Genomic DNA, 25154 nt, shown 5'->3' with positions numbered 1-25154 from the left:
AATGGGAGTAGAAACTGATGCTGAAAACTCTAGTTAACCCGACTCAGAACCGACAGCCCTTCCCTGAGATTTTCTGTGTCTTTAATTCGATAAAAATAGTTCAGACCAAGAATTATCAAAGAGGAGAAAGAACAAAGCTTCTAATAATCATTTATAAAAGAAAAATAGAAGAATAGCTGAATCAGGTTTATGAAGCTACATGGACACATTTCGGTAGAAATGTGTGCTTTGGAGTAAAATGTGCTGAGCTCATACAATATATGAACAATTTGAAAGAGGAACATTCAGGGTCACCTGAATAAATGTATTCTATCCTCAAACAAACCACTGACCTCTAATCAGCTATTTCTATCAACATACCACTAACAGAGGGAGTAGACAGGATCGCCCTAAAACCTTGTCATTTGAAAGGGCTTTGCACACATTTTATTTTATTTTTTTTAACCCTCTCATCTCTCTGTGGGATGGGCAGAAGTTCATTTCAGAGATGTACACATTGAGGCGCAAAGGCTGGATACATTTCCCAGGTCTCACAGCCGGGTGGTGGTAGAGCCTGGGCTTCTGGGTTTTTCCTTTCCATCTCCCCGACTCTTCATTCTCCTTACTCTTTCCGTGTTTTCTTGGTCTTGACCTTCCAATTTTAGGGAGATTGGGAAACGTTTAAAGCAATTCCTTTTGGGAATCCTTCATGAAACACAGTATATTGACCCTATGGGGTTGTGTGCTGTGTGACTCTGCGTAAGTTTGCGACAACTCTGTGCCTCTGCTTTTTTTGTCTATATATACTTTATAGGGCTTTTCTGATGATAAGTAAATAAATACATTTAAAGTACTTAAAAACTGTGCCTGGCATATAGTAAACATTTAATAATATTTACCAATTCTCCTTCTGACCGCTCCTTACATGATTCATAACATGTTCAAAGCAAAACTCCTGATTGTCTCAGCAAATGACACTTTCTTCCACTCAACTACTTAAATCAGAAATTGACAGCTTTCTTAGAATTTTCTCATGCTGACACCAGTTATTTCCAAGTCTCCTTGATTTTTTTTTTAGAATTCTTTTTTTTTGATGTGGACCATTTTTAAAGTCTTTATTGAATTTGTTACAATATTGCTTCTGTTTTGGTTTTTTGGCCTGGAGGCATGTGGGATCTTAGCTCCCCAACCAGGGATCGAACCCTGCACTGGAAGGCGAAGTCTTAACCACTGGACGACCAGGGAAGTCCCAGGTCTCTTTGACATTAACTCCAGAATGTTCCTTAAGTCGTCCAGTTCTCTGAGACACCACTCTAAATCAGCCACACCTCGTGTCTCACTTGAGTTACTGAAATGGGTTCCTAATTGGTCTTCCTGCTTCTTTCCTGCCCTCTTCTCCAAATGATTCTTCAGCACACAGCAACTAGAGTGAGCTGTAAAAAGCACAAATTGGATCCTGTCATTCTGCTCAGAATTCTTCATGATTTCCCATTGGATGGAGGACAAAATCCAAAATCCTTAAGTGGAAGGGCCTATAAATTCAGACATGTCTTCTGCCATGTGTCCACTTGCCAACCTGTGTTCACTCCCCCTGTCACTCACTGTGGCTCATCCGCACAGCCCTTCTAACGGGTTTTCAAATGTTTCAAGAGCTTTACTCTCTTGTGCATTTCAAGTTTGCTTCTAGGGACTGCCTGGAATGTTTTTCTTCCCTTTTTTGGATAATTCTCACTTCTCTCTTTGAGTCCCAGTAGATAGGTCCTCAAAGAGAACTTTTCTGGACCTTGAATCTTAACAATTTGCAATTATATATTATCTGTGTCTTTATTTGCTTAATGATACTGTGATGATGGGAATCGTATTTGTCTTATCTGTTGTTTTATTTCAAGTGTCTAGCAGAGCAGTGCTTAATCAGTATCTGTTGAATTAATGAAGTGAATGAATGAACTGCGGCTGATGCAAGTACTTCTTCATTTCAGGGACGAAAACACAATGCAGAGATAAGCAAGTCACAAGCTGTTCCTAGATCTGTTGCCTTTAAGTGATGAAATCCAGAATTGTGTGTTACATGCAGAGTTGATACTATTTAATTTTACTGTTAACAAAAGGAGAGACTCTGCTGGAGGGGGGACGTGCACGGGCTTTGTAGCCGACCTGGGTTTAGTTCCATCTTAATCATTCACTGGTGCTGTGGCCCAGGCCTAGTTAGTTTCCTCGCTTGGAAAATGTTCTTCCTAACTCCAACTCCAAAGCCGCTGCAGAGAGTTGAAAGGAAGTGAATGGCTCACGTTGCCGGCTTCATGAATAAATATTAGCTGTCATTTTCACTGAAAGACCTTTATTTTGGCACTTAACTATGAAAGGGAAAGAAATAGGAACCAAGAATGATAAACTATTGATTTCTTTAAAATACCCGGAAAAATTTCACTCCCGGATCATATAAACGCCTGAAATAACAGGTAGTAGAAGGGAAATATTAAAACCCATGAATTTTACTGAAATCAAATAGATAGGTTCTTGGGGCTTCCCTGGTGGCGCAGTGGTTGGGAGTCCGCCTGCCGATGCAGGGGACGCGGGTTCGTGCCCCGGTCCGGGAAGATCCCACATGCCGCGGAGCGGCTGGGCCCGTGAGCCATGGCCGCTGAGCCTGCGCGTCCAGAGCCTGTGCTCCGCAACGGGAGAGGCCGCAACAGTGAGAGGCCCGTGTACCGCAAAAAAAAAAAAAAAAAAAAAAGAAAGTAGATAGGCTCTTTACATTCCCAAGGCAAATGTATGTGTGCTTCCTAGGCCTGGAATGTTCTGTGCATGTCTGGCTCCTCCTTGTGCAGGTCTCACATGCCTTTTCCTACAGGTCATTTCTTCAACACCATGTTAAGTATCCCCCAACTCCTCCCCACACCACCATTGCATTGCTGATATGAGCACTTTATACTTTTTTCCTGGTATGTCACTATGAGCTTAGGTTGCTTAACTATCTATATATGTCTGCCTATGTTGGGTGCAAGTCAATGAGTAGACTATAAATACTGAAAGGTAGCAGGACATGCCACCCCAGGATATGACTGTAAGAGTTTAGGACTTGCCACTCCAAGATACGCTGCTTTGGTATATTGATTATTTGGCACTATAGGCACTTGAAACACAGCAAAGGCAGGAACAGGTGTTCTCTGAACTGCCCTTATCTGCATAAAGATAGAGCCTCCAAAAGCAACTCAACTGTCATCATTTCTCCTCCCTGGGCCTTTCTTCAACCAGGGGGTACTGAGTCTTGTCACAGAAGAGGAGACTAGAAGTCTGCCCCACATCCAGACACACTTTGTCATAAATGATCACCACCTCCATCTATTCTTCAAAGGGCCCATTTATCTTTCCTAAAAATCATCTACTGTCCCCTAAGAGGCCTATGTCCCACTCCCTGCTTTCCCTATTAAGATGGTATTTAATCCTGACTTCTAGGCCACTTAGGGGGTTTACTCATTTTCTCTGAGTACCTCACATATATACATGAGGTATACTGTTAAGAAACATCTTTATTTTTCTTTGCTTGCTTTTCTCTTGTTAGTCTATGTTTTGTTACAAGGCGTCTCAGCCAGGAACTCAGAAGGGTAGAGGGAAATGATTTTTCCTTCCCTACAATACCAACAAGAACAGGATCTTGTCATTGTTTTATCCCAGCACCTAACACGCGGCCTGGAACGTACAATGTGCTCACAAAGAAAATGAATGAATAGAATGGTTACCTCTATAGCCTGAGGGTCATTATACCCCTTTGCAGAACTGTTTTTGTCACAGCTGAAGTATAATGCAAGAATCATTCCTTAAAAAATCCACTTCTTTGTTAGAAAATCTCTTGTAATGTATATAATTTGAAGCTATGGCCATTAAACTATACATTAGGGGGGCTTCACACAACTTTCTTGAGTTGCATCTTCACTGCTTAATATTCAGGATGCATTAACATTCCCTGTGAGTGAGGGGACTTTTCTTCCTCTGGGTGTGTCCACAGTTCTCCACAGTGTCATATACAATGACTAACGTGGACTGGAGAATGTGGGCATGTGTGTACATCTGTGAACCTTATAAATTATAAAGCCCAGAGAAAGTGGCTTAGCCCCTTGAAAAGTAGGAAGAATAAGGCAGGAGCTCATAGATACTTTTTTTTTTTTTTTTTGCGGTATGCGGGCCTCTCACTGCCGTGGCCTCTCCCGTTGCAGAGCACAGGCCTCGGGTGCGCAGGCTCAGCGGCCATGGCTCACGGGCCCAGCCGCTCCGCGGCATGTGGGATCTTCCCGGACCGGGGCACGAACCCGTGTCCCCTGCATTGGCAGGCGGACTCTCAACCACTGCGCCACCAGGGAAGCCCCTAATATTTTATATTACATGTTTCTATTATGAGAAATGCACTGGATGCTTAAGTTGACTTATTTGTTTGACTTTCCCTTATATTGTGAAACACTGTTTGTTGAGGCTGTGCTCTAAAGTGTATTTTGGTCGTTGAATATATTTTTCTCTGTTATGAGAAGAAATAACATAATTTTTCTCTGTTAGGAGAAAGGAAGTACAGCTAATTAAAAATGAACGATAGCCACTCTGAAGTTCATTTGTATTTAAATTTTGACTATGGTCAGGGATTATTACAGAAACATAGTTAATCAGAATCAGAGACACTCAGACACCATAAACTGAAGCATTTATAACCTCACTTCTTGACTTATGGCCTTAACATTATTCTCCTAAATTGAGTTTATTATAATCATTTTATCATTCATTCTAAATTTCGTTTGAGATGGTTGAGGGAAATGTCTTGAATTAATTTCAAATAATCCTACATAATTGATAGTCTATATCTAATAGTAAATAACTGCAGTGTAATTGAACTAAATTCTCAGAATCTTTGCCAATGACCTGAATTCTAGGTAAGATAGTGAAAGAAACTGACATGACGTTGAATTCTTCTGGTCTTTCAAACTCTATATCTTCCAAACCATATAGAGTTTCAGGTTCCTTCAGTCACCCATGGCCCCATTTCTTTCTTAGTCTCTCATTAGTGGGCTCGCGCACACTTGGATGAATAAATGCATTTTGTTTTAGATACTAGTGGAGCTGTCTGATACTATATTTATGTCTCCTTTTCAAAATATAGCTTGATTTTTATAGTTGAGTTTACCTGCTATATATTCCTACTTTGGAAAAAACAGAAATGAGAATTTTTATCCTTCTGTAAGACAATTTGGAGAAATTTTACTATTTCATGGAAGCAAATTTTTATAATTTATCATCATGTTCAGTAGGATTTGAAAATCATAGGCCATGTGTAATATTAATATTTCTATACTTTTCTTTTTAATAATAATGGCACCTTAATTTTTCATGTAAAGAAAGTTTTGGACACAACATTGATACTCCCAATGAGTAATATATTTACCTTTTGAGAAATAGGAAAGGAAAGATTGAAGTGGAAGGTAAAAATAAATTATTAATAGGCCAGTATTATTTTGGAACATAAAACATGCAAATGATGAAACCCAAAGAAGTTTTATGACAAACAGTTATATCCCAAGTACCACTTTAATATCCCAAGTACCATTTTAAAAGGTACATTAAATTTTCTACAGTTCAATATAAATCAAATGTCCGTGTTTACACCTTTCCTAAAGCTTTCTATTTTATTAGGAGAAAATAAAAGCTATCAACTACCTACAGAAAAAGTTTGGAATTCTTTGTGAGGATGGAAAAATCCAAAAATATTTTTAATCGTATCATATTAACTTGGAATACTGATTTATGCCATCACTTCGCCTATCTGAATATTTCTGTGCCTTATTTTGTATGTGGTATTAAATGCCAATAGGCATTTCATTATCATCCTCCAGAATTTTTGTCTGCAGGAATTTGAGGAAGATACAAAAGAGAATGAAGGGTGGGAATTGTGGTTTTGACTTTAATGCTAAAATGTTCTGTTATTATGAGCCTCTAGGGTGTGGACTATGGGCCAATTAGATGCTGCACATGTAACTACAGCCCTGATCAACAACCTTGAGAATTTTGGCAAGCCTTGCTCAAGAAGGGGAGTGAGCAAGAGATGATGTATGCTCTAACACATAATTCTCTCTGTTCCTGAAAAATTAACTCAATATGTTTGCTATGCTGATACGGAGTTGTTAGAAAATCTTTGTCAACTAGGACAGCACTATATTTCCCAGCTAGGTTCCATTTTTATTTTAATTCACCAATAGTCAATCAGGAATATTGACTAATAGCACATTTTTCAAGATAAGAAAAAAACTTAGATCAAAGAAAATGGAAAGAAAAATCGATCGTCTTTGATAACGACATTGTAACCATTAGAGCAGGGATATAATTAGACTTCCTCCTACCTCCCATTTAAAAAAATTTCTCTTTTACTAGGAAAAGAAATAGCATCAATATTTCTACAAAACAGAACTCTGTGATTTAGTTTAAAATTTTATATTATTTGAATTAGGAAAACCCAGACCCATCTATTTTCAGTGTTAAAGTTTTCTCAACCAGAATGTGGCCAATACAGAGCTTAGATTAATACATGTAATTAATGGATTGATGCATGGAAAGTGATTAGCACAGTGACTGGCATATAGTTAGGACTAAATAAAAATTATCAGTCACTATTATTGTTATCTTTTCATGGTTGTTATAATCATTGTTACTTAGTGCTCATTTTGAATCTACAGAAGAAAGAACCTGTATATTGAAAAGAATGAATTAGAATTTTTCCTCTATGGTTCGTACATTCATTTCTTACGAGGTTGGTTGAGAATAAAAATAAAGCACGTTAAGTCCAGATTAAGCCCTATGTAATATTGTGTGTGACATTTTTACTTTTGAAATTTTTACACCCAGTGCCTCTGATAAGGAAATCGAACAGATCATCAACCCAAGGTCAAGGTCCGTGCTTTGGCTCTTTTAGCCCTCCCATTTCTCAGTATCAGTTCCTTACTCTGCTATTTTAGGGTTTCATTCTCTGTTGTACAGGGAGCTTGGAAGATCACTGAGCAATTTATCAATGTTTAAACATTAGAAACTGATAATAGGTTAAGATAAATACCTTTTGGTGTTGTAATGTGTAGCTCTAACAAAGGAATTAACTTGATCAAACCAAAAAAAATGTTGGATTGTCAATTAGAATCAAACCCAAGGATGCTGCTCTATCACCTTGTAGCCCTTTTTTTCTAGGGTTTTCTTTTTTTCTTTTCTTCTAGGGTTCCTCCAAATCTCTGTCTACATCTTTGGTCCCACCCTTTAATACCCTTCTTCTGCCAGCCCCATGTTTTGGAACTAACATAGACCACCTTGGCCCAACTCTTTGGTGAGTGCCACTGATTATAAACTTCCCTTTCTTTCTAGACTTACTGCTCTGTTGTGCCATTCTCGCACGCGTCTCAGTGGGAATAGTCAGATGAACTAGTTTGAGGTGTGGTGTTAGGATTCACAGCAGCACTGTGTGGTACTCTTCCTGTACAACTGTTTTAATAGCTTTCTTCACATCTTTTGAAACTATGGTAGGAAGAGCAGAGTGGATACTTGGAAAAGGCTGTGTTTTTACAATGCTCAAATCATTAACGTGAAGTTCTACCTCCTTTTCTGTTTGCTTTGTCTTGCTTTCCATTCTTCAGAAATACTCATGCGCTCTTATTCCGCTCCCCTCCCCCCATAGAAAGAGAACCATACCCTACAGAACGAGGATTTTAATGACATGATGGGGAGATTTTAGAAAGTACTTCAAAGAACACCATCTGATGTAAACTCTGTTGAAGAGATATCTTCAGGAGATTAAGTAAGAAAATGACTGTCAATATGACAGAAGGGAGGATACCTGTCATGTAGGATTCTGAAGAGCAAAGTGAAGCAGAGAGTACTCCAAGCTGTTTTCCCCTACATAAGTCCTTGAGGAGGATTTGGTCTGGATTCCTGAATGCTATTTCTCCAGCACCTATCACGATCTCTAGTCCATCCTATGCACTCAATAACTAGAGTTATAAATAGAATGAACATTAGTTACTTATTGGATTTCCATAGAAAAACCAGAAAGGAAAATGATTAGGGGAAGAGGGAGACTAATCTAGTAAAAGAATGATTAGTGCTTGAAGAGAAATAAGGGAAAAGATAAGGTGGGCAGTAAAGAACACAGGATTAGAAGGTACATTACGGATCTCATATTATTTCCTCTAAAAGCTTTTTGCAATATATATATATGTAATAATTGTCTTAAGCAAATGTGGTGTTCAAAAGTCACAATTCCTTATAAGTACAAAATCTTACTTTTTGGAGACTGTTTTACCACCCTAAACACAGCCAGCTCAGGTGGATAATTTAATAATTCAAAAAATTACAGTCGCCTACATGATTTGTGTCGACAGTTCTGATGAAGTTTACACAGTGCCGACCAATAACCACTCTTGTACCTGTGAGTTAATCAAACACTTTAATAACACCCTAGGGAAGAGGAGTTGGCTTTCTTATAAAACTCAGAGGAGTCATCTATCAAGAACCCTTTTTATTCTCTTGAGCAATGTTGTCCGCAGTCATTGATATAACTCCCTGGAGGCTATTTTCAGGTCAACTCTATAACTAAGTTGAAGGAATAGGGAGGTGTGTTGAACCTTTTTAATGCAAGATTGGCATCTCAGTAAATCAAGGACTGTAAAGGAAAATAATTAATAAGAAAAAAATGGAGACTATCCACTCAAGAGACTCACTAGTTATCACTAGTTAAAAGCACCCTCTGTACTAACTAAATGACTTACTCTTTCTCCTTCTTCTAATAATCTCTTAACATTTTCTTGCTTTTGGTCCCCTGTTGAAGAGAAACCATCAGTATGTGTATATTTTAAAAAAAAGAATAAAAAATCTGTGTGTTTGTGTATAAATATAGATAAATACACACACACACACACACACACACACACACACACACACACACACACACACACACACACACACACACACACACAGCTAGACAAATAAATCGCCTGTTTCCATAGATAGAAAAGAGTCTTTGACTAAGAATCTAATTGGGTTCTGACCAAAGTTATTACCCCAGAGCTTCTCTTTGCTTAACTCAAGCAGTGGTGATCAAGAAGTGTATAAGTTTCAGGTATCAGCCTTACTTCTCTCTGGTCGACACTGTGCAAGAGGCAAGCGGCGTTTAGGGAACAGGCTAATAACTGTGGGTCACACATTGTAGAAAGCATTCTACTTGAAAATATCGTATATAAAAAAACAACTGATTTTAACCCGACTATCTTTTTTTAAAACCAGTAAAACCTTGCAATACACTTTACATTATCATAGTTAGTAGCTATGGAGGTGTAGTTGCCAAGATATTTCCAAAAATGACTATTTAAAGCAGTGGCACTCTTTTATCTTTAAATGATATTAACTTCTCTATTGAAGTCTCTGCCTAAATTCCCATTGTTGGCAGAAAATTATTATCTCCACCATTTAGAGTAGATTTGTGTCACACACGATCGATGGGTTCTTTGAGTTTGTCCATGTTACAGGCTTCTCCAAAATATGTATGAAGAGTGTAGTACACCCTAGATTTTGGAAAGGAAGGAAGTCTACAAAAAACAGGGCAACAGTCAACCATGTCCTGTTCAAGCATGCACATGTTTTATTTAAGTATTTTCCAAAGGTCTATTTTTTTCCAGCATAATGCAGATATTATGCTATCCTTTGAAATAAGATATACGAATTTCAAACAAAATTGTCAAAAACAATGACCTTGGTTACTCCATACGGCACACAGAAATAATTACATTTCACTTACAATACAGATGCACTTAACACAGTCATCAATAGTCATTCACCACCAACACAGTATATTTTTAAATCACCTAAAACACCAAACAATTTTTTTCTTTTCTGAAAGTCTAAAGAAAGTAATAGTTTTGGATAAATGATAAGTTGAAAAGGAGGCAGAATTGCAACAGAAATAATCTAACTGCATTTTTAAATGTAATATTAAGAACATGAAAATAGAACTTTTCCTTGGGAATCAAAAGACCTAAGTATTCCTGATTGAGTTTTCTTCAGCCTACTTTTTAAAAAGCTTTTCAACAAATACCATCAAAGAAGTTTCACTATATATTTGCTCTAGAAGCATAAAGTGACATGAGGCAGGTGTTAATATAATTATTAATATTCACGCTTCAGGAAGATTAGTAACTTTTAAAAAGGCATACTAGGAATAAAGCCAGTTCTTCCCGTGAGATAGTAGAATTTATCTGACTTTCACTCAGCAAGTGTTTATAAATCTACTGTGCGCACAGCATTGTTCTGGAAGCTAGTCTAGGAAGGGGAAGCAAGAATTTCTGGCTTTACTTGAAAATGGTTGGATTATTTCCTCTTTATGATAAATTATGATAAGCATTTTAAAATCTCTATAGTAGAGGGATAATTATTAACTCTTTCCATGTATTGAAGCTAAACTTATTCCTTACAGTGGTGGTTTGGAATGAACAAAACTTTTCACTGGACATAAAACTTTTTTACACTGTCACGTGCAGACATGTCTGCTGATATATTTTAAAGGTGAAAAGATATCAAGACTTTTCAGTTAAATGTACATAGAGCTCAATTTTGCATCATCAAACTCCTGTCCTCCTGATTTAGAGGAGAAAATTGCTCCTTGCAATATGCAGGAACCTTTCTGAGACAAATCTGTGCTGCCTTCCCCAGTGGCGTAGAAAGCATGCTTTCAACAAATATTGCTGCATAAAGCACTCCAGTTTATCTCTGCATTTCAATTCACGCTAGTTATTCTCAAAATGTATTCGAGACCTAAAGCAAAATAAATAATACATCAAGCGAGATTCTGGGATCACTGATCCTGTGATGCTAATCCCAGCCAATTCTTTTCATGAAACATACAATGATATATCCAGTATCTGGGCTTTTCCATAACAGCAAAAAGGTTAGAGATAATTCATAGATGTCAACTCCTTTTTTTCCTGATTTTTGACAAGGGGATTGACGATGATGATAATCTACTTATAAGATAACTTGTTGGAGAATACAAAAGTAGGAAAGTCCTTTGAACTACAAAACATTAGTCCAGCTGATGATGATAAATCCAATAGAAAGGTGCTATAGAAATACAGGAACAAATAATGCACTGTCACAGGAATACAGTGGACCAAAGAATATTACAGAAAAACATTTACGGCACAAGGGTTTTGGATTAAAAAGTTATCTAAAACCTGGCGACACGAGAAGTTTTTCTATGGAATGTGGCTCTTACTGTATCTAAGAAGATCTGGAAATACAACAACAGAAAATCCTGATTCCTGATACAACAGGTGTACAATGAATTATTGCAGTTGTAACAGTATCTAGGTGCAAGGTAAAACAATAATTAATACTGAACTATCTGAACACTTTAGATTTACTAGTGAGCATCCCCATGAGAAATACTGCAGTTCTAAAAGGAGTTTATTTGCACAGCCCACCGTGGAACATGAACGATCAGCTTGTTGTAAGTACACAGAAATTCCCTCTTTCTACAATTATAGTTTATCATGCCGATTCTGAAGACAACGTAAGGAAACTGAGATCACGGCTCCAAAGAATTCTAGCATGCATTATGATGGTTTCCTTCAGTCAATACAAACGTGTTGTATGAGGTTTTTTCTTTTTTAAATGTGTAATAATAATCTTCATCATAGGCAATGTTCATGGTTTTAACAGGAAAAATTTTTATCAAAATGTTTTCCGTATTTTTTTGTTTTGCATTCAACTGGAACATTATGTTCAAAGATTTATTTTATTTATTTTATTAAAAAAGAGTTCTGGTCATAAGAAGCATGAATAGGCGGCATTTCATTGTGCTCATTCACAAAGTCAAAGGGCCACAGACTATTTCTCAGTTTGACAGGTTAGACTCCATCTAGAAATGCCTTTTGGTGGTTTTATTTCCATCTTCAAGTTTGGAAACTTTGTCTTTGTTTCACTACCAACGTCCTTGCTTTGTCGTTTTCATCTGCGAAACGTTTATTGTTTCTTCTTTCTTCCACGTTGGGATTCTTTCCACAGCCAGGGCTCAAATTCTCTTGGACCTGATTCCAATTGTCTTAGAGAGCAGACACTCTGACAATGTTGCCTCCTGAGTACTCAGGAGACTCTGGCCTGTCATCTCCTTCGGGGGTGGTTACTGGAGGTGTTGGGATGCTTATTATTGCTGTAGTCACATAAGGTTGTTCACAGTTTAGTTTAACACACTCTTCCATTTTGGCATTTAAACTGGATCGGCTGATGAGGAAAACATAGATTTAAGAAAGTGAGTTGTTTACTTAAAATTTTCTTTCCAATAACGAGGAATACATGTTTTCATGTTTATAAGTAACATTTTAAATGGCTAAGAGCAATCACCAAGATTAAAAAAAATGAAACACCAAAGCTTAAGATAAATTAACGTGAACATTAGGGCATTAACATCGAACGAATGTCTAAAAGCCAGCTGAATTTGGTTCAATCAGTGTTTCTCAAAGTGTTTTCTACAAAAATGCAGAGCAGGTGAGTTTTGGAAAGCCTAAGTTGAGCAAAGTAAAATAGTTTTCTTTAAGACAGGACCTCTGAGAGGTTTGAGATACCATCATGAAAGGGACATACCCTGTGGATAAACCTCAATTCTTTTGCCCACAGAATCTCTTTACTACCTTGTCTCTTTGGGATATATGAGGCCCTTAAGGCTCTCAACTTAGTGACAGCCAAATATTAGGAACCCAAGTTAGTCATTACTAATACTTAAACATTTTCCCAAGTGGTATTCTTGCATGAGTTATATACTCTGTGTAGGGAGGGGGAAAGAGGGTAGGAGTAAGGAGGGTAGACATAGGAGCTTTAAACTACTTTTTTTTCCATAGAAAACTTAATTAAAATGTTTGTCCTAAGATTTTCTTTATAAACACTTCTCTATTTTCTACTTTGTTTTGGAATAAATGTAAAACAAGATACAGGTAGAATATCTTAGAGACAGAAATCTTTCATTGCTCCAACATTTAATATTGGAGCAATGAAATAATAATGGAATAATAATATTCCATTTAATCCCAGAGACATCTGATTTTTTTCCACAAAGACTGTTGGATGCCAACAAAGAAGTAGCACTGAATTAACAGATTGTTAATCTGAAAAGATAAGCTTTTTAATTTGAAGAACAAAGGAAAATTCTTTGGAGAGAAATTGATCTTTATAATGATTTATCTAGTTGAAATGTACTATTGATACTTATTATTACACATGTATGATTTTGGTCAAAACAAGTAGCACGTAAACAGAAGCAAAGGGAAAATACCAATAGAAAAATTTCACTTAAATTGTCCACAAACTCACCAGAGGTAAACAATTTCAGCATTTTGCTTATCTTTTTTTGATATTGGATTGAGTTTTGTGTTTGTTGAGGCCCCAAATACCTTTATGATCAAAACTGTATACTGATTCAAAAGATTCCTTTGGGCATAGTTTTATTTTTCACTGTGACATTAACTACGTTGAATATTTTTGGGTGCTGTTGAATACCTTTCAATCATATCAATGTCAATTTAATTTGTCTCTTTTGCTTGTGTTGACTATCATTTCAGGCCATGTGTGTTGACTTAGGGGACTCCTGAGTGTAGAGGTATCTGCTCAAGAGAAAGTTGTGAGGTTGAAGAGGTAAGAATACATTTGTGTGTGCCTGACCTTCTTATCTTCTTTCTATTCTTTTAGTACTGACTCAGCTACACCTTTGACTCTTAGTGAATATTACAGTAGATTAATTTTCCTACTTGTTTCAGACCAGTTTTGTCTCATTCTAGACCCGAGGAACTCGGATTTAATTGCCACAGAGGTGGCAACATGACAGTAGGTGGAGATGTGCTCTGAGAAGCAGCACAGGTGTGTTAACGCATACAGATTAATCTCAGGTACCTGTTAGATAGCGGGGTTCTCTCCACACATCTAATCTGAATCGTGCTGAGTTCTTGCACACTGCCTCGGTGGCTTCCCGATATGTTGGCGTTTGGAATGCGGAAAGTTTTTTTGTGTCGTCTTGAACAGCAAGTGCTGGTGATGCCTTGTTGTGAAGAGACAGAGGGACTGTGACTTGAAGGACGATTAACTGTTGCAACTTCCATGCAGCTTTCTTCAAAGACTTGTTCATCCACAAACTCGTGATTCTGTTCCATAGTGGTAAGAAATGTGAAGAGAGCACAGGAACACATTTTTAACTTAAAAAAATGTATTTATTGTTTTTCCTGAAGTATGGTTGACTTACAGTATTATCACATTTTACCTCTGAAAAAAAGATTTGAATAGTTTTCTTTTTAGAAATGAAATATGCCCACGTACATTTACATTATCTTATGGGTAAAAAAAATATCATTTTCATGATAATTAGAATATCAAAGCTTCTTGTTGGCCTTTGTGTGAAAATAATATCTCTCTAGTTAGACCCTGAGATTGATATACACAGACTGATTTAGTACCCGTTTATAGACTAACTTTACCTTGAAATATCATTTATTAAGTTAAATATAAAATCTGGAAGTTATCAACTAAATATTAGAAACCCTCAAAAATGAATATAGATAATACCCGTGGGGAATGTGTAAATTCACATGTACTTTATTTTTAAACAAATTGACAGACTGAAGTTATGAGAAAGAGACTATTTTAATAGCATGTTCCAAGTTAGATTGTCTGTTATATATTAGCAAATATTTTCACATGGGATTGAAAATATTTTTTAATTAGAAAATGAGATAACTAAGACAATTCCCATTCCTTTAGATGCTCCTCTAAAATTCCCAGTATATAGAAAAATATGACTTATGAAGTAAGTAAAATAAGACTTATTCAATAAGTAAAATAAATTTATCGGAATGCATCACTTTATATTTGACCCAGAAGGGGTTAGCACTGAACTTTTGAGGTCTCCATTCTTATCTTTGTGATACATCACTGGCTGGGCCCATGATCTCTGTCTATGTTCCTCTAACCCAGAAGCCAACAGTGATGGACATCATCTCACATACCACGCCTTAGTGAAACACAGTGTAAAATCTGCTTTTAAAATATTTAATAAAGAATTGCTTCCTAAATTGCCTATGCCATACTTTTACCTCAGAAACATAAGGGAAAACATTTTTGGTCTGAACTACTGAGAATATCTTCAATTACTTTTTTTTTTCTTTGTGTGGGTGGGAATAGCCTTATAATAGAAGGCTTTGTCCATGCCAAATTTCACTTAATCATCTCTCATCCTAAAATATTAGTAAAACAACTGAAGGAATTTACTGGCTAATAGGAAAAATATTGTTTTAGTTACTCATTTTGCCATTTCTTTGCTGAGACAAGCATTTTGAAGTAAATGAAGTTGAACATTCTGTTTAGAGTCCAGAGGATAATATGATCAGCTGAGACAGAATTTCATGTTAAATATTAAATTTTATAGAAAAAAATACAGCTCACAAAGGAGTCACAATCTGTTTTCTTCTATTACAATGCACACTTCACATACATAATACAAGTCATAAGGCGTGACATTCTAATTTATCTCATCAGTGATTGAAAGGGAAGAAGTCATTCTGTGGCTGGTTAAGGTATATTTTTGTAGGTAGCTCAATTTAAACTATATTAATTAGTATTGAATAATTTTTGATTAAAAAAGCCCTAAAAGGTAAAATAGTCAAAAAATGGAAATAGAAAGAAAAAGACAGGGATACATACATTTGATTATTGTTATCATTTAACTTTCAAAGAGTTATCCTAATAAAGTATAGATCTTTATTTAAGATACTAATATAATCTGTTTCAAGCCCTCAAATCATTTTCCATTTATTACGAGATAAAGATCAAAATTCTTTACGTGCCTCCAAAACACAAGGTTATCTGGCCACCGCCTTCCTCTCCTCCTCTACTTGTGCCATGGTACCCTCTTTCCTCTGACCACCCTCAAGTTCTTTTACTTCCTCTTAGGCCAAGTTCCAGTCTTCCTCAGGTGCTTACATCAACTTTTAGCCCCTTCATTTCTTTGCCTAACTAACTCATAATGGTCCTGTGGTTCTTAACTCAAGTTCCACCAGGAAGCTTTGCCTGATCTGGTACCCTCTGGCTCCACCCTCTTTGCCCCCAGTCCACTGGGGCCCCATTTTTGCTTCCCCTGCTAGTTGTCCTTCTCCAGTAACATCCATGTTTTGTCCCAAACCTGCAGGCTCAAGGGGGGCAGAGGCCATACCTGACTTCACGGTGTATCTTGGGTCTGGCTCACTGTCTGGCACATAATAGGCAAGTAATACATGTTGGTTGAAAGACTATAGAAGTATATGAATAAGTGGATGGACAGTATGTCAGAATTGAGAATACAAATATGTGTCTCTGGTGAGTGAACAAGCAGACTTGATTCAAATACGGTGAAAGTTTTATTCTGCTCTGTGGTCACAGACTGTGATCCCTTTTGACAAGCTAGCTAGAAAACAGATGCCTTTGTTAAAGAGGCGGTCCAACTGGGAGCCTACAAGTGGAGAAATGCAGACTGAATCCTCAGCCCCAAGGGGTATGCCAGTAATTAAATGCATCATTTTCTTATGAGAACAGATAGTTTTTATGATCAATCTCTGTTTATTATACCTGTGAATGAAAGAAATGCTTATATTCAGTTATTCTCTATTTTGTTATTACTATTGCTATCCCCTTTATCCAGATGTCAGGAACACTTAAACTTCATTATTTTTATTTCTGTTTAATCAGCATTTTAAGAATCAGGAGAAGATATTCTATAGGACTTGCAGTCAGCTATTGGAAGACAGCTTTCCATCTGCATTAAACTGATATTTTAGCCTAGGGTTAAGATTACCACTAAGGATAAAAACATGTTAATAAGTCTCTAAAATACTCTCTAAGTTGAAATGTCACTACAGTCTTTCAAAGTAAGTTCAATTACTGTGGATTTTTTTGGTTTTTAGTATATTTTGCAGTAATGCAGATGGGGAAATTGTGCTTGGATGCATTGAATATTCACAAAAACCAATGGGATTACTGTCTGAGTTGCAGGGGCAGCCAGTCCTGCCTTTTCCTTACCGTGGTTTTTTCCAGGCAGTGAAGCAGGTGGTGGTGCTGGGTTTCAAAGCTGGAGCCGGATTTACTAACAAAGGCTTGCTCATCCTCAGAGGACTGTTAACAGGGAGAAGACAGAAGGGTTTTCTATTTTATTTGCAAACAATGAGAACCTCAGCCACATATTTCCACAGAGAGATCTGGCCTATTTCCTGAGATTAAATGGCAGCATTTTATTTATTTTTTTAACTAAAATGGATCAAATGTAGAGTTGCTTTTGAGTTTGATAATCAGCATTTACGTTTTCATCAAATTAGCGGTCTGGCCTTTTAGACTTGCCTCCATGAGTTGAAAATTTAATTTTCTTTTACTCATTCATCTCCCAGCTACCTTTGAAAGCCTGGGATAATAATATTTAATCTAGTACTTAGATAATCCTGAAACCACCTTCATGCTTACGTACACAAAAGCTATTATGTTAGTAAAGATGATTGGAATCCTAAAAATTAAAAGAGAGTTTTGAGGTAAAAGTAAAGTTTCTCAAATTATATTTCATACCATGTGAACTTTATAACACAGAATGGTGTTCCCTCTTCAGTAAGAAGTAAAACAAGACAGCTGTCAACTCTCCCGCCGTCGCATCGCCACTCAAACGAACTTTAAGGAGCGTACATAATTTTGAAATTAAAAAAAAACCAACCTAGGTATTTGAGTCGTTGAGAATTTTTGACTTTTCCCAAGTTTCTGTGAGATAGTGCAGAAATATTGCCCGACCATGAATGGGAATCATGATTCACTGGCAATATTTCATAGCCCAGCTTCTAGCCTCCAGCCAGTAAGGTCCAGGGCGACAGGCATGGAATTGGCTATATATCCAAGGAGTCCTGGTTTGTTTTTGTGCAAATATGGTATTATAAACCATAATCTGTATACTAAACATACACAGTCATTGTATTCCGCCTGGGATGCCATTGTTAGAAAACAATTTTCATGGATAGTTCTAGTAAAGACACATTTCTTTCCTCTTAAAAAAAAAAGAGAAAAGATGGTACAGGGTGAGGTTATTAAAAGATGACACCTTTGTTGTTTCATAGCCATTTTCGCAACTACCCACAATAAAATTATATGGTTAAGTAGAACTAAATCAATATTGCACCAATAATTTGAACATTAAAGGAAACGAAATGCTTGACTCGTACCTGCAGTTGGTTACTGAGTAAGCCATTCCGTTTGCTCTGCATGTAAGCGTTTGCACTTCCGCTTTTAGCTGCCCGGATCCTGGCCAGTCTGGCTTTCTGTAAGAGAAGAAGAAGCAATGTCCTATTAAGATCTATGACTGGATTTCTTAAAGCACTGAGTGCATTCTTACATAATCCTACTGTCGGCACACATATTTTTAAAAGCATGCCAGCTTCTCACATGTAACTACTGAAGAGTAAACTTTCACCATTGAAGTGCTTTATTTTAGTTAACGTTTATCAGTGAGATGGATGAACTACTTTGGAGTTGGGTTATACGTTTAAGAATTGTAATTAAATCTTTACACTAAGATCACGTTATTTCAGTGTTGTTTCTGTCAATTGTATCAAGAGAAAAATAGCAGTACGGCTTATATTTTCACTTATCCCAATCTGAGTAACTTAATGAAATGAAGACCCAGCAAACCAACAGCCAACTTCTTTTCATTTAAACTAATGTTCTTTTAAATTTAGTAACTAAGTTCCAGGAAGCTACTGCCTTTCTTTTTTTTCTTTCCTTCTCTCTTCCCTACCCCACCCCTCCCCTCTCCTCTCTATTTCTTACCTGCCTCCCTCCCGCTCTCCTTCCTTCCTTCCTCTCTCCCTTCCTTCAGTCCTTCCTTTAAAGAAAACTATTCAGTTGTATCTGCATCCTCAAATATCAAATTCTGTTTTTGCAATTCCTTTGTTAAATTGACCAGTGTAGACGCTGTACAACATGGGCTCTCTAAAAAAAAAAAAAAATTTACCACTACCCTAAATTTATCCACTTTGTCTACTGGTTGGACTTCTGATATTCTGTTCTACTTTAAAACTGCTGTTGTATATCTGCCCCAGACTGTCATGGTATGAGTCTGGTTTTCATTTCCTGGGAAGCACTAGTTTGGTGACCATTCTTTTCGTGTGACACATATAACGAGTGTATGTAAGGAAGAAACTGGAGTGGCTTGGGTAAGGACTTACTTGTAATGACTCCGTCTTTTCCCTTTCTAAACAACCCTGAGGAAGACTATCTCAGTCTCTAGCCCTGGAATCTTCTTTTTAATAAAACAATTTTAATTATCTAGATTTTTTAAATGGAGAATGAATATATACATATGACAAAAATTTTGAGACTACAATAGTACATGAAAAACAAGTAAGTCTCTCTGGACTTACCTACTCCTGTTCTTCAGAGTCAACCAGTGGCAATATTTCTAGAGAATCTTATCAGAAATATTCTAGACATATAAAAGCAAATATATATTCCTATGTATATACGCATACTTTTTTTTTTTTTTTTTTTTTGCGGTATGCGGGCCTCTCACTGTTGTGGCCTCTCCCGTTGCGGAGCACAGGCTCCGGACGCGCAGGCTCAGCGGCCATGGCTCACGGGCCCAGCCGCTCCGCGGCATGTGGGATCCTCCCGGACCGGGGCACGAACCCGCATCCCCTGCGTCGGCAGGCGGACTCCCAACCACTGCGCCACCAGGGAAGCCCTACGCATACATTTTTACTCGGGAGACTATGCTGCACACTCTTCTGCACTCAGCTGTTTTCATTTAGTACAAGTGGGACTCCTCCCATATCTACATAAAGCCACCTCATTTATTTACGGTTGTGTAATATGCCACTGTACGAATGAGAAGCATCATTTAGCTAGCAGGCCAACCACAATTAACTTTTAAGGCATTTTTTGCTAATACAAGAAATGTTGCCTGCTTGGAACATCATGATGAGCCGATCTGCAGACAAATTTCTAGAAGCAGCATTATTCCTGGATCTAAGGGTGTGTGTGTTTGTTTTGTTTGATAGGTTTTACCAAACTTCCCTCCACAGTTGTACCAAGGTGCCCTTTTACCCACACCCACAGCATTTGACAGTAGCACCGAGATGTTGGAAGCTCGCAGAATAGCATTAAGATATCATCTGGCTTCAACCCCATCCCTTCTCTCTTCCTCTGTGAATTTCTTCTTCGTGTGTGCTGATTCCAGGTTAAAATAAAACTGTACATAGATCATAGTTATAAGTGACGGGAAAAATAGACAAGTTTCACTCTTGGTTGGCACGATAGTGTTTAGATGACTCAAAATACTGAGATAGTACTAGAGAATGAAGTTGGAAGGTAGAAAATGCTTAACTTCAAGCTGTATGGTGCAGCCAGGATTTCAGAACAGACTCAATAAAACAACGGGAAGTGACAAGCACATTTGGAAATGACTTAGAATTGACGTAATAATTCAGAAATAAGTAATATAAATATACATTTGGTTTCCAGAAAGGGGTATTGTTGAAACTTCAGTCCTAAAGTCTCACTGGGCTCCTGGAACATTCAGTGTTCCAGCAAATATATATTTGCCTTTTTTGGTTCCCTTCCTCCCTCAACCTTCCCCTCCTCTTTCTTTTTTTTTTTTGCAACCACTGCATGCAATTATATTGCCTATATCATAGTTACTAGTCTCACCTATGTCATTCTCCAAGCATTTAGCCTCAGTATTAGGAAATATTACTTTCTTTCATAAATGAAACATGTACATTACCCAAAACTACTGTCCAACAAAGGAAAATGACATATTTTCCATAATGGAAAACCTACATATTATGGCAACCACTACCACAGAAGTAGTTCTAAGTTTAGGGAAAAAGAAACAGTTGTTTTAGAGACAGAATAGCTATTTAGCTAGTCATGTACTGTGTTAGAAAAAGGACCTCCCATCTCAGTTTCATCCACGACTTTTCTTTCATTTTACTACAGTACTATATGACTTAATTGGTTTACTTGGTCTTGTGGTACACCATGCCAAATGTCTGCTGAATGCTGGCCTTCAACCAGAATACCAGAAATAGTAGATTAAACAATGGAAATAAGTATAAGGCACTAAAATGCAAGACATGGTAATGCTCTCAAGATATATTAAGATTTGGCTAAGAACATAATACTCATAAAAAGATAAAAGTCAAAATAAAGTCAAACAGAATTGCCAAACAGAGAATAGAGATAGCAAGTGACGTAAGATTTGGGAGGAAGAGAGAAATGCCTATGAGTTGGTCTGTCAAGGGGAAGTTACATTGAGGATGCAGGACTCGGGACATAAGATTCAGAAATTTGAAGAGAGTAAGAAAAGAGACCGAATGTCTCCACATTCTGCCATTATATTCTGGTGTGTGTGTGTGTGTGTGTGTGTGTGTGTGTGTGTGTGTGTGTGTGTGTGTGTGTGTGTGTGTGTGTGTGTGTGTGTGTGTGTGTGTGTGTGTAGAAGAGGATTTTTCTTCAGATACTGAACACTTGCTATTTTAATTGAAAAGAGCAAATGCAGATATGCAAGACTATCTTATTTTAATTGTGTATAAGGTTTTGCTTGAGCTTGGTGCTGTCAATGGGACTAAACATAAACAATTCTGGTCTAAAAAAGCATTTTGTAACATTTATTATTCAGCTTGACTGACACTTTTACTGAATGGACATCTTGCTTGACTGAATCAGCTGGTTATTTTTGCATAACTCTGATATTTGTCAAATCACCCAGTTCCACATAAATCGAAACTATCTTAGCCTAACGAATGTTTATGGTTTTTTAAAAAATTTCTTGGGAAGGAAAATAGAAAATATCCCTTGGTAAGTAACTTATTTATTTCCATATCCACCTTTCTTTCTTAGATGACTATGTTCAGTTTTTGGTCACAGACTATTTACTGGACATATCACATTAGGTTATTATATTTGACTTTCTATATACTAGTAGTCACAATATTAAAATTCATTGCATTATGGCAGAAACTTAGAATACAGGAGATACTTTAAAGATAAAAAATTCATAAATCATGCTTTTCAATTTAGTGTACTTTAAAATATCATATTTATTTATTTTTACATTCTAAATTTATTTAGATAAAAAAGCTTCTAAAACATTCTAAGATTTTCTATATTGATTTGCTTGTTTCAGATGACAAAATTTAAAAAAAGAACAGATATTTTGAAGACTGGTTTATTTGAAAATCAGATTTGTACTTTGAACAGTTTTCATGCAGGTAGCTCTTTTTTTTTTTTGGCATTGAGAAAATGAACGATAGGTGGCTATATTAAAGAAGTTGTTTCTAGACTGGAGATGGATGGATGCTGGAGAGCTATGCTTTTTGTAGGATTTCTGTTATTTTTAAACGATGCACTTGGGTGTACCCAGTAGAGAGACTGTAGTGTGTGGGCAGAGCCACAGCTGTGGTACATGACAAGCCCTGATGGAGGCCAACTGTGGCCAAAATTCCTCCATCTCTGCTTGTGAAAGTGTGCCCTGCCTGAGACTACAACTGCCCAGAGGGTGCCTTGTTTATTGGATTATCAGTTTTATTTATTACTATTCTCTATAATAATTCGTTAAAGGCTTGATACCTGTCCAAAAATGGGGGATTCCATAAAGCAAGAAACTACAAGGCTAAAAGAGTGATTCTTTGCTAAAGGAAGCAGACCTCTGACAATGGATGTCAACAAATTCTCTGGACAACATGCTGTGTGACCACGTTGGTTAACCTGAACTTCCCCAAGAGTTACTTTACGAGGTTTTATATTTTATACTGTATGAAGTATAAAGCATACTTTTTGCTTTACTAAAGAGATCACATTGTTCGAAAGCACGTTTAAAATCCTGTTCTAGAACTACCTACAAAGCCAGTTATGAACTGCACCAAAATCTCTCATGATATTTTAGAGTTATAGCCAATACTGTACATCCACTTTAGTCATGGTTATGAAAGGTTTTTTTGATATTAAAAAAATAAATCTATTCTTAAAGGACATGATACAGTATCCATGAAGAATCCTGGAAATCTAGCACCATAGCCTCAAGGAAACTATAAAAGAGATTTCCATAATTATTTTTAAGTAACAAGGGCCCTGACTCTCAAGGTGATTATTTTGACAAAGAATGGGGTGGGGAAGTGTGCTAACATTTAGTCAGTTTTTCTTTTTTTTAACATCTTTATTGGAGTATAATTGCTTTACAATGGTGTGTTCGTTTCTGCTGTATAACAAAGTGAATCAGCTATACATGTAAATATTTCCCCATATCCCCTCCCTCTTGTACTCAGTTTTTCTGAGAGGCATCTATCTTAGTGTTCAAGTGTATGAACCTGGAAGCCAGATCCCTTGGACTGAGTGAGAGTTCTCCAATTTTTTAGGTATGCAACCTTAGAATTTCTCAAATCCTGGGTAGTTTAGAATTCTCATCTACGAAATAGGAATAATAATGGTAACTAACTTCTAGACTTGTTGAGAAGACTATATAAATTATTAAAAAAAAAAACATCAAACCAATACCTGGCACATAGGAAGCCACCAGTAAATGTTAAATCTTGTTAATATTATGATATGCTTATATACATTTATATACATTTACATATAATCTTAATCTTATTGTGATGTAGGTATTGTTTTCCTGCTTTCACAAAGGAGTATGCAACCTGTTTACTCTGAAATCAGTTCATTGATGTGAAGTTCAGAGAAACAGTAAACTGCTGGGCCCAAAATAAAACTCAGCTACTAATGATCAAATTTCTCCTACTTCCTGTGTCAACTATGTTGGACATCCGAGACCTATTTCGGTGCCCTTTAATAGCCCCTGTCTACTGGAAGCAGCTTGATCCCTGATGGACAGAGACTAAATGAATCAGATCAAGAAATCTGATTCTCATAAAATTTGCCAAGAATCTATCTTTGGTTTTACTACTATCATTAGTGCTGTTCACCAAATATTTCTTTCCTTTTGTCTCTGGTTGCACAGGAGGATTGTCTTTCCCTGCCTGTTTTGAAGTTACACACGGCTATGTGACTTACTTTGGTTAAGGCAGTAGAGATGGAAGTGATTTGGCCCACTTCCAGGAGGAGGTTTTAGGAGTCAGTGTGTGATTCATCGTGTCCTTTTACACCCTGCTTGAATGACTGCAGAGTTTCTATCACCAGACCAATCTGTAGCACGATGAAGAAATACTCCTTGTTGCTTTAAGCCACTAAGATATGAAGGTTCTTTCTTACTATAGTATGATTTAGCTTGTGCTGACTGATGCAACTATCGACCAAATCCAGAACACTGAATAGCCAGTAGGGGATTTTAAAGCTTACTATACAAAATGGGAGACACTAAATCGTGGTTGCACAGAACTGAATACACACCTTTTGTGCCCTCCGTTTGTCTGCTCGTTGATTTTGGTGGTAGATTCGACTGAAGTTGGATACAATCACTGGGACAGGCAGAGCAATGACCAAGACCCCGCTCAGCGAACAGATGGATCCGAAAATCTTCCCTGCTATGGTTTTTGGTACCATGTCACCATACCTTGGGTTAGAGAAAAAAATATATTAAGTCATAGAAAGTTACTTCTATCTGCTACAAATAGTTTTCAGCTTTAACTCAAATGATTTTTTGGACCAATGTATCTCTACCTCATGGCTAAAATATACATGGCTTAAGACTTCAATAAACTAGACATTAGGAATATCTGAGTATAAAAATTACCTTTCAACTTTGCAGAAACTGACTCTAACATTTACAAATTGCTTTGACTGGAAAATATTTTAAGCCAGATGATGTAATGAGAACTGTTTAATTTGTCCTTTATATCACATGACACTTTTCTTTACATTTACTTATAGTCAACATTTCCATGCTGAATGTTATAGTCTAGATAACACTCTTTTCCACTTAATTTTTTTCAACATTGGACTGGTTATGAAATTTAAATAGAAAAAGTGGTACATCACATTCCTGTCATCAGACATAATATCTTAAGAAAGTGAACTTTCCAAGGTCCCATTAACCTTCACTTGTGAAATCCAATGGCCATTTCGCCATGATGATCTTACTCAATCTCTTATTTGTATTTGATTGGTTTTCT

At 36.9% G+C, this 25154-nt stretch overlaps 1 protein-coding gene across 1 annotated transcript in view; it reads right to left on the bottom strand.

Annotated features, from left to right (window-relative positions):
• Positions 1-9608: 9608 nt before the first annotated feature.
• Positions 9609-25154, bottom strand: part of KCND2 (potassium voltage-gated channel subfamily D member 2) — a 472369-nt gene continuing 456823 nt past the window's right edge. Inside the window, exons 2-6 of the mRNA XM_019931038.3 lie at positions 24433-24595; positions 18252-18347; positions 17077-17169; positions 13927-14174; positions 9609-12267 (exon numbers count right to left, since the gene is read on the bottom strand). Of these exons, the coding sequence (XP_019786597.1) occupies positions 12090-12267; positions 13927-14174; positions 17077-17169; positions 18252-18347; positions 24433-24595 (778 nt within the window). The 3' untranslated portion in view covers positions 9609-12089. The remainder of the gene's footprint in view (positions 12268-13926; positions 14175-17076; positions 17170-18251; positions 18348-24432; positions 24596-25154) is intronic.

This window comes from Tursiops truncatus, chromosome 9 (genome assembly GCF_011762595.2).
Source record: "Tursiops truncatus isolate mTurTru1 chromosome 9, mTurTru1.mat.Y, whole genome shotgun sequence".
Classification (NCBI taxonomy): domain Eukaryota; kingdom Metazoa; phylum Chordata; class Mammalia; order Artiodactyla; family Delphinidae; genus Tursiops; species Tursiops truncatus.
Note: the sequence above shows the minus strand (reverse complement) of the source record. Positions and strands in the feature narration are given on the sequence as shown.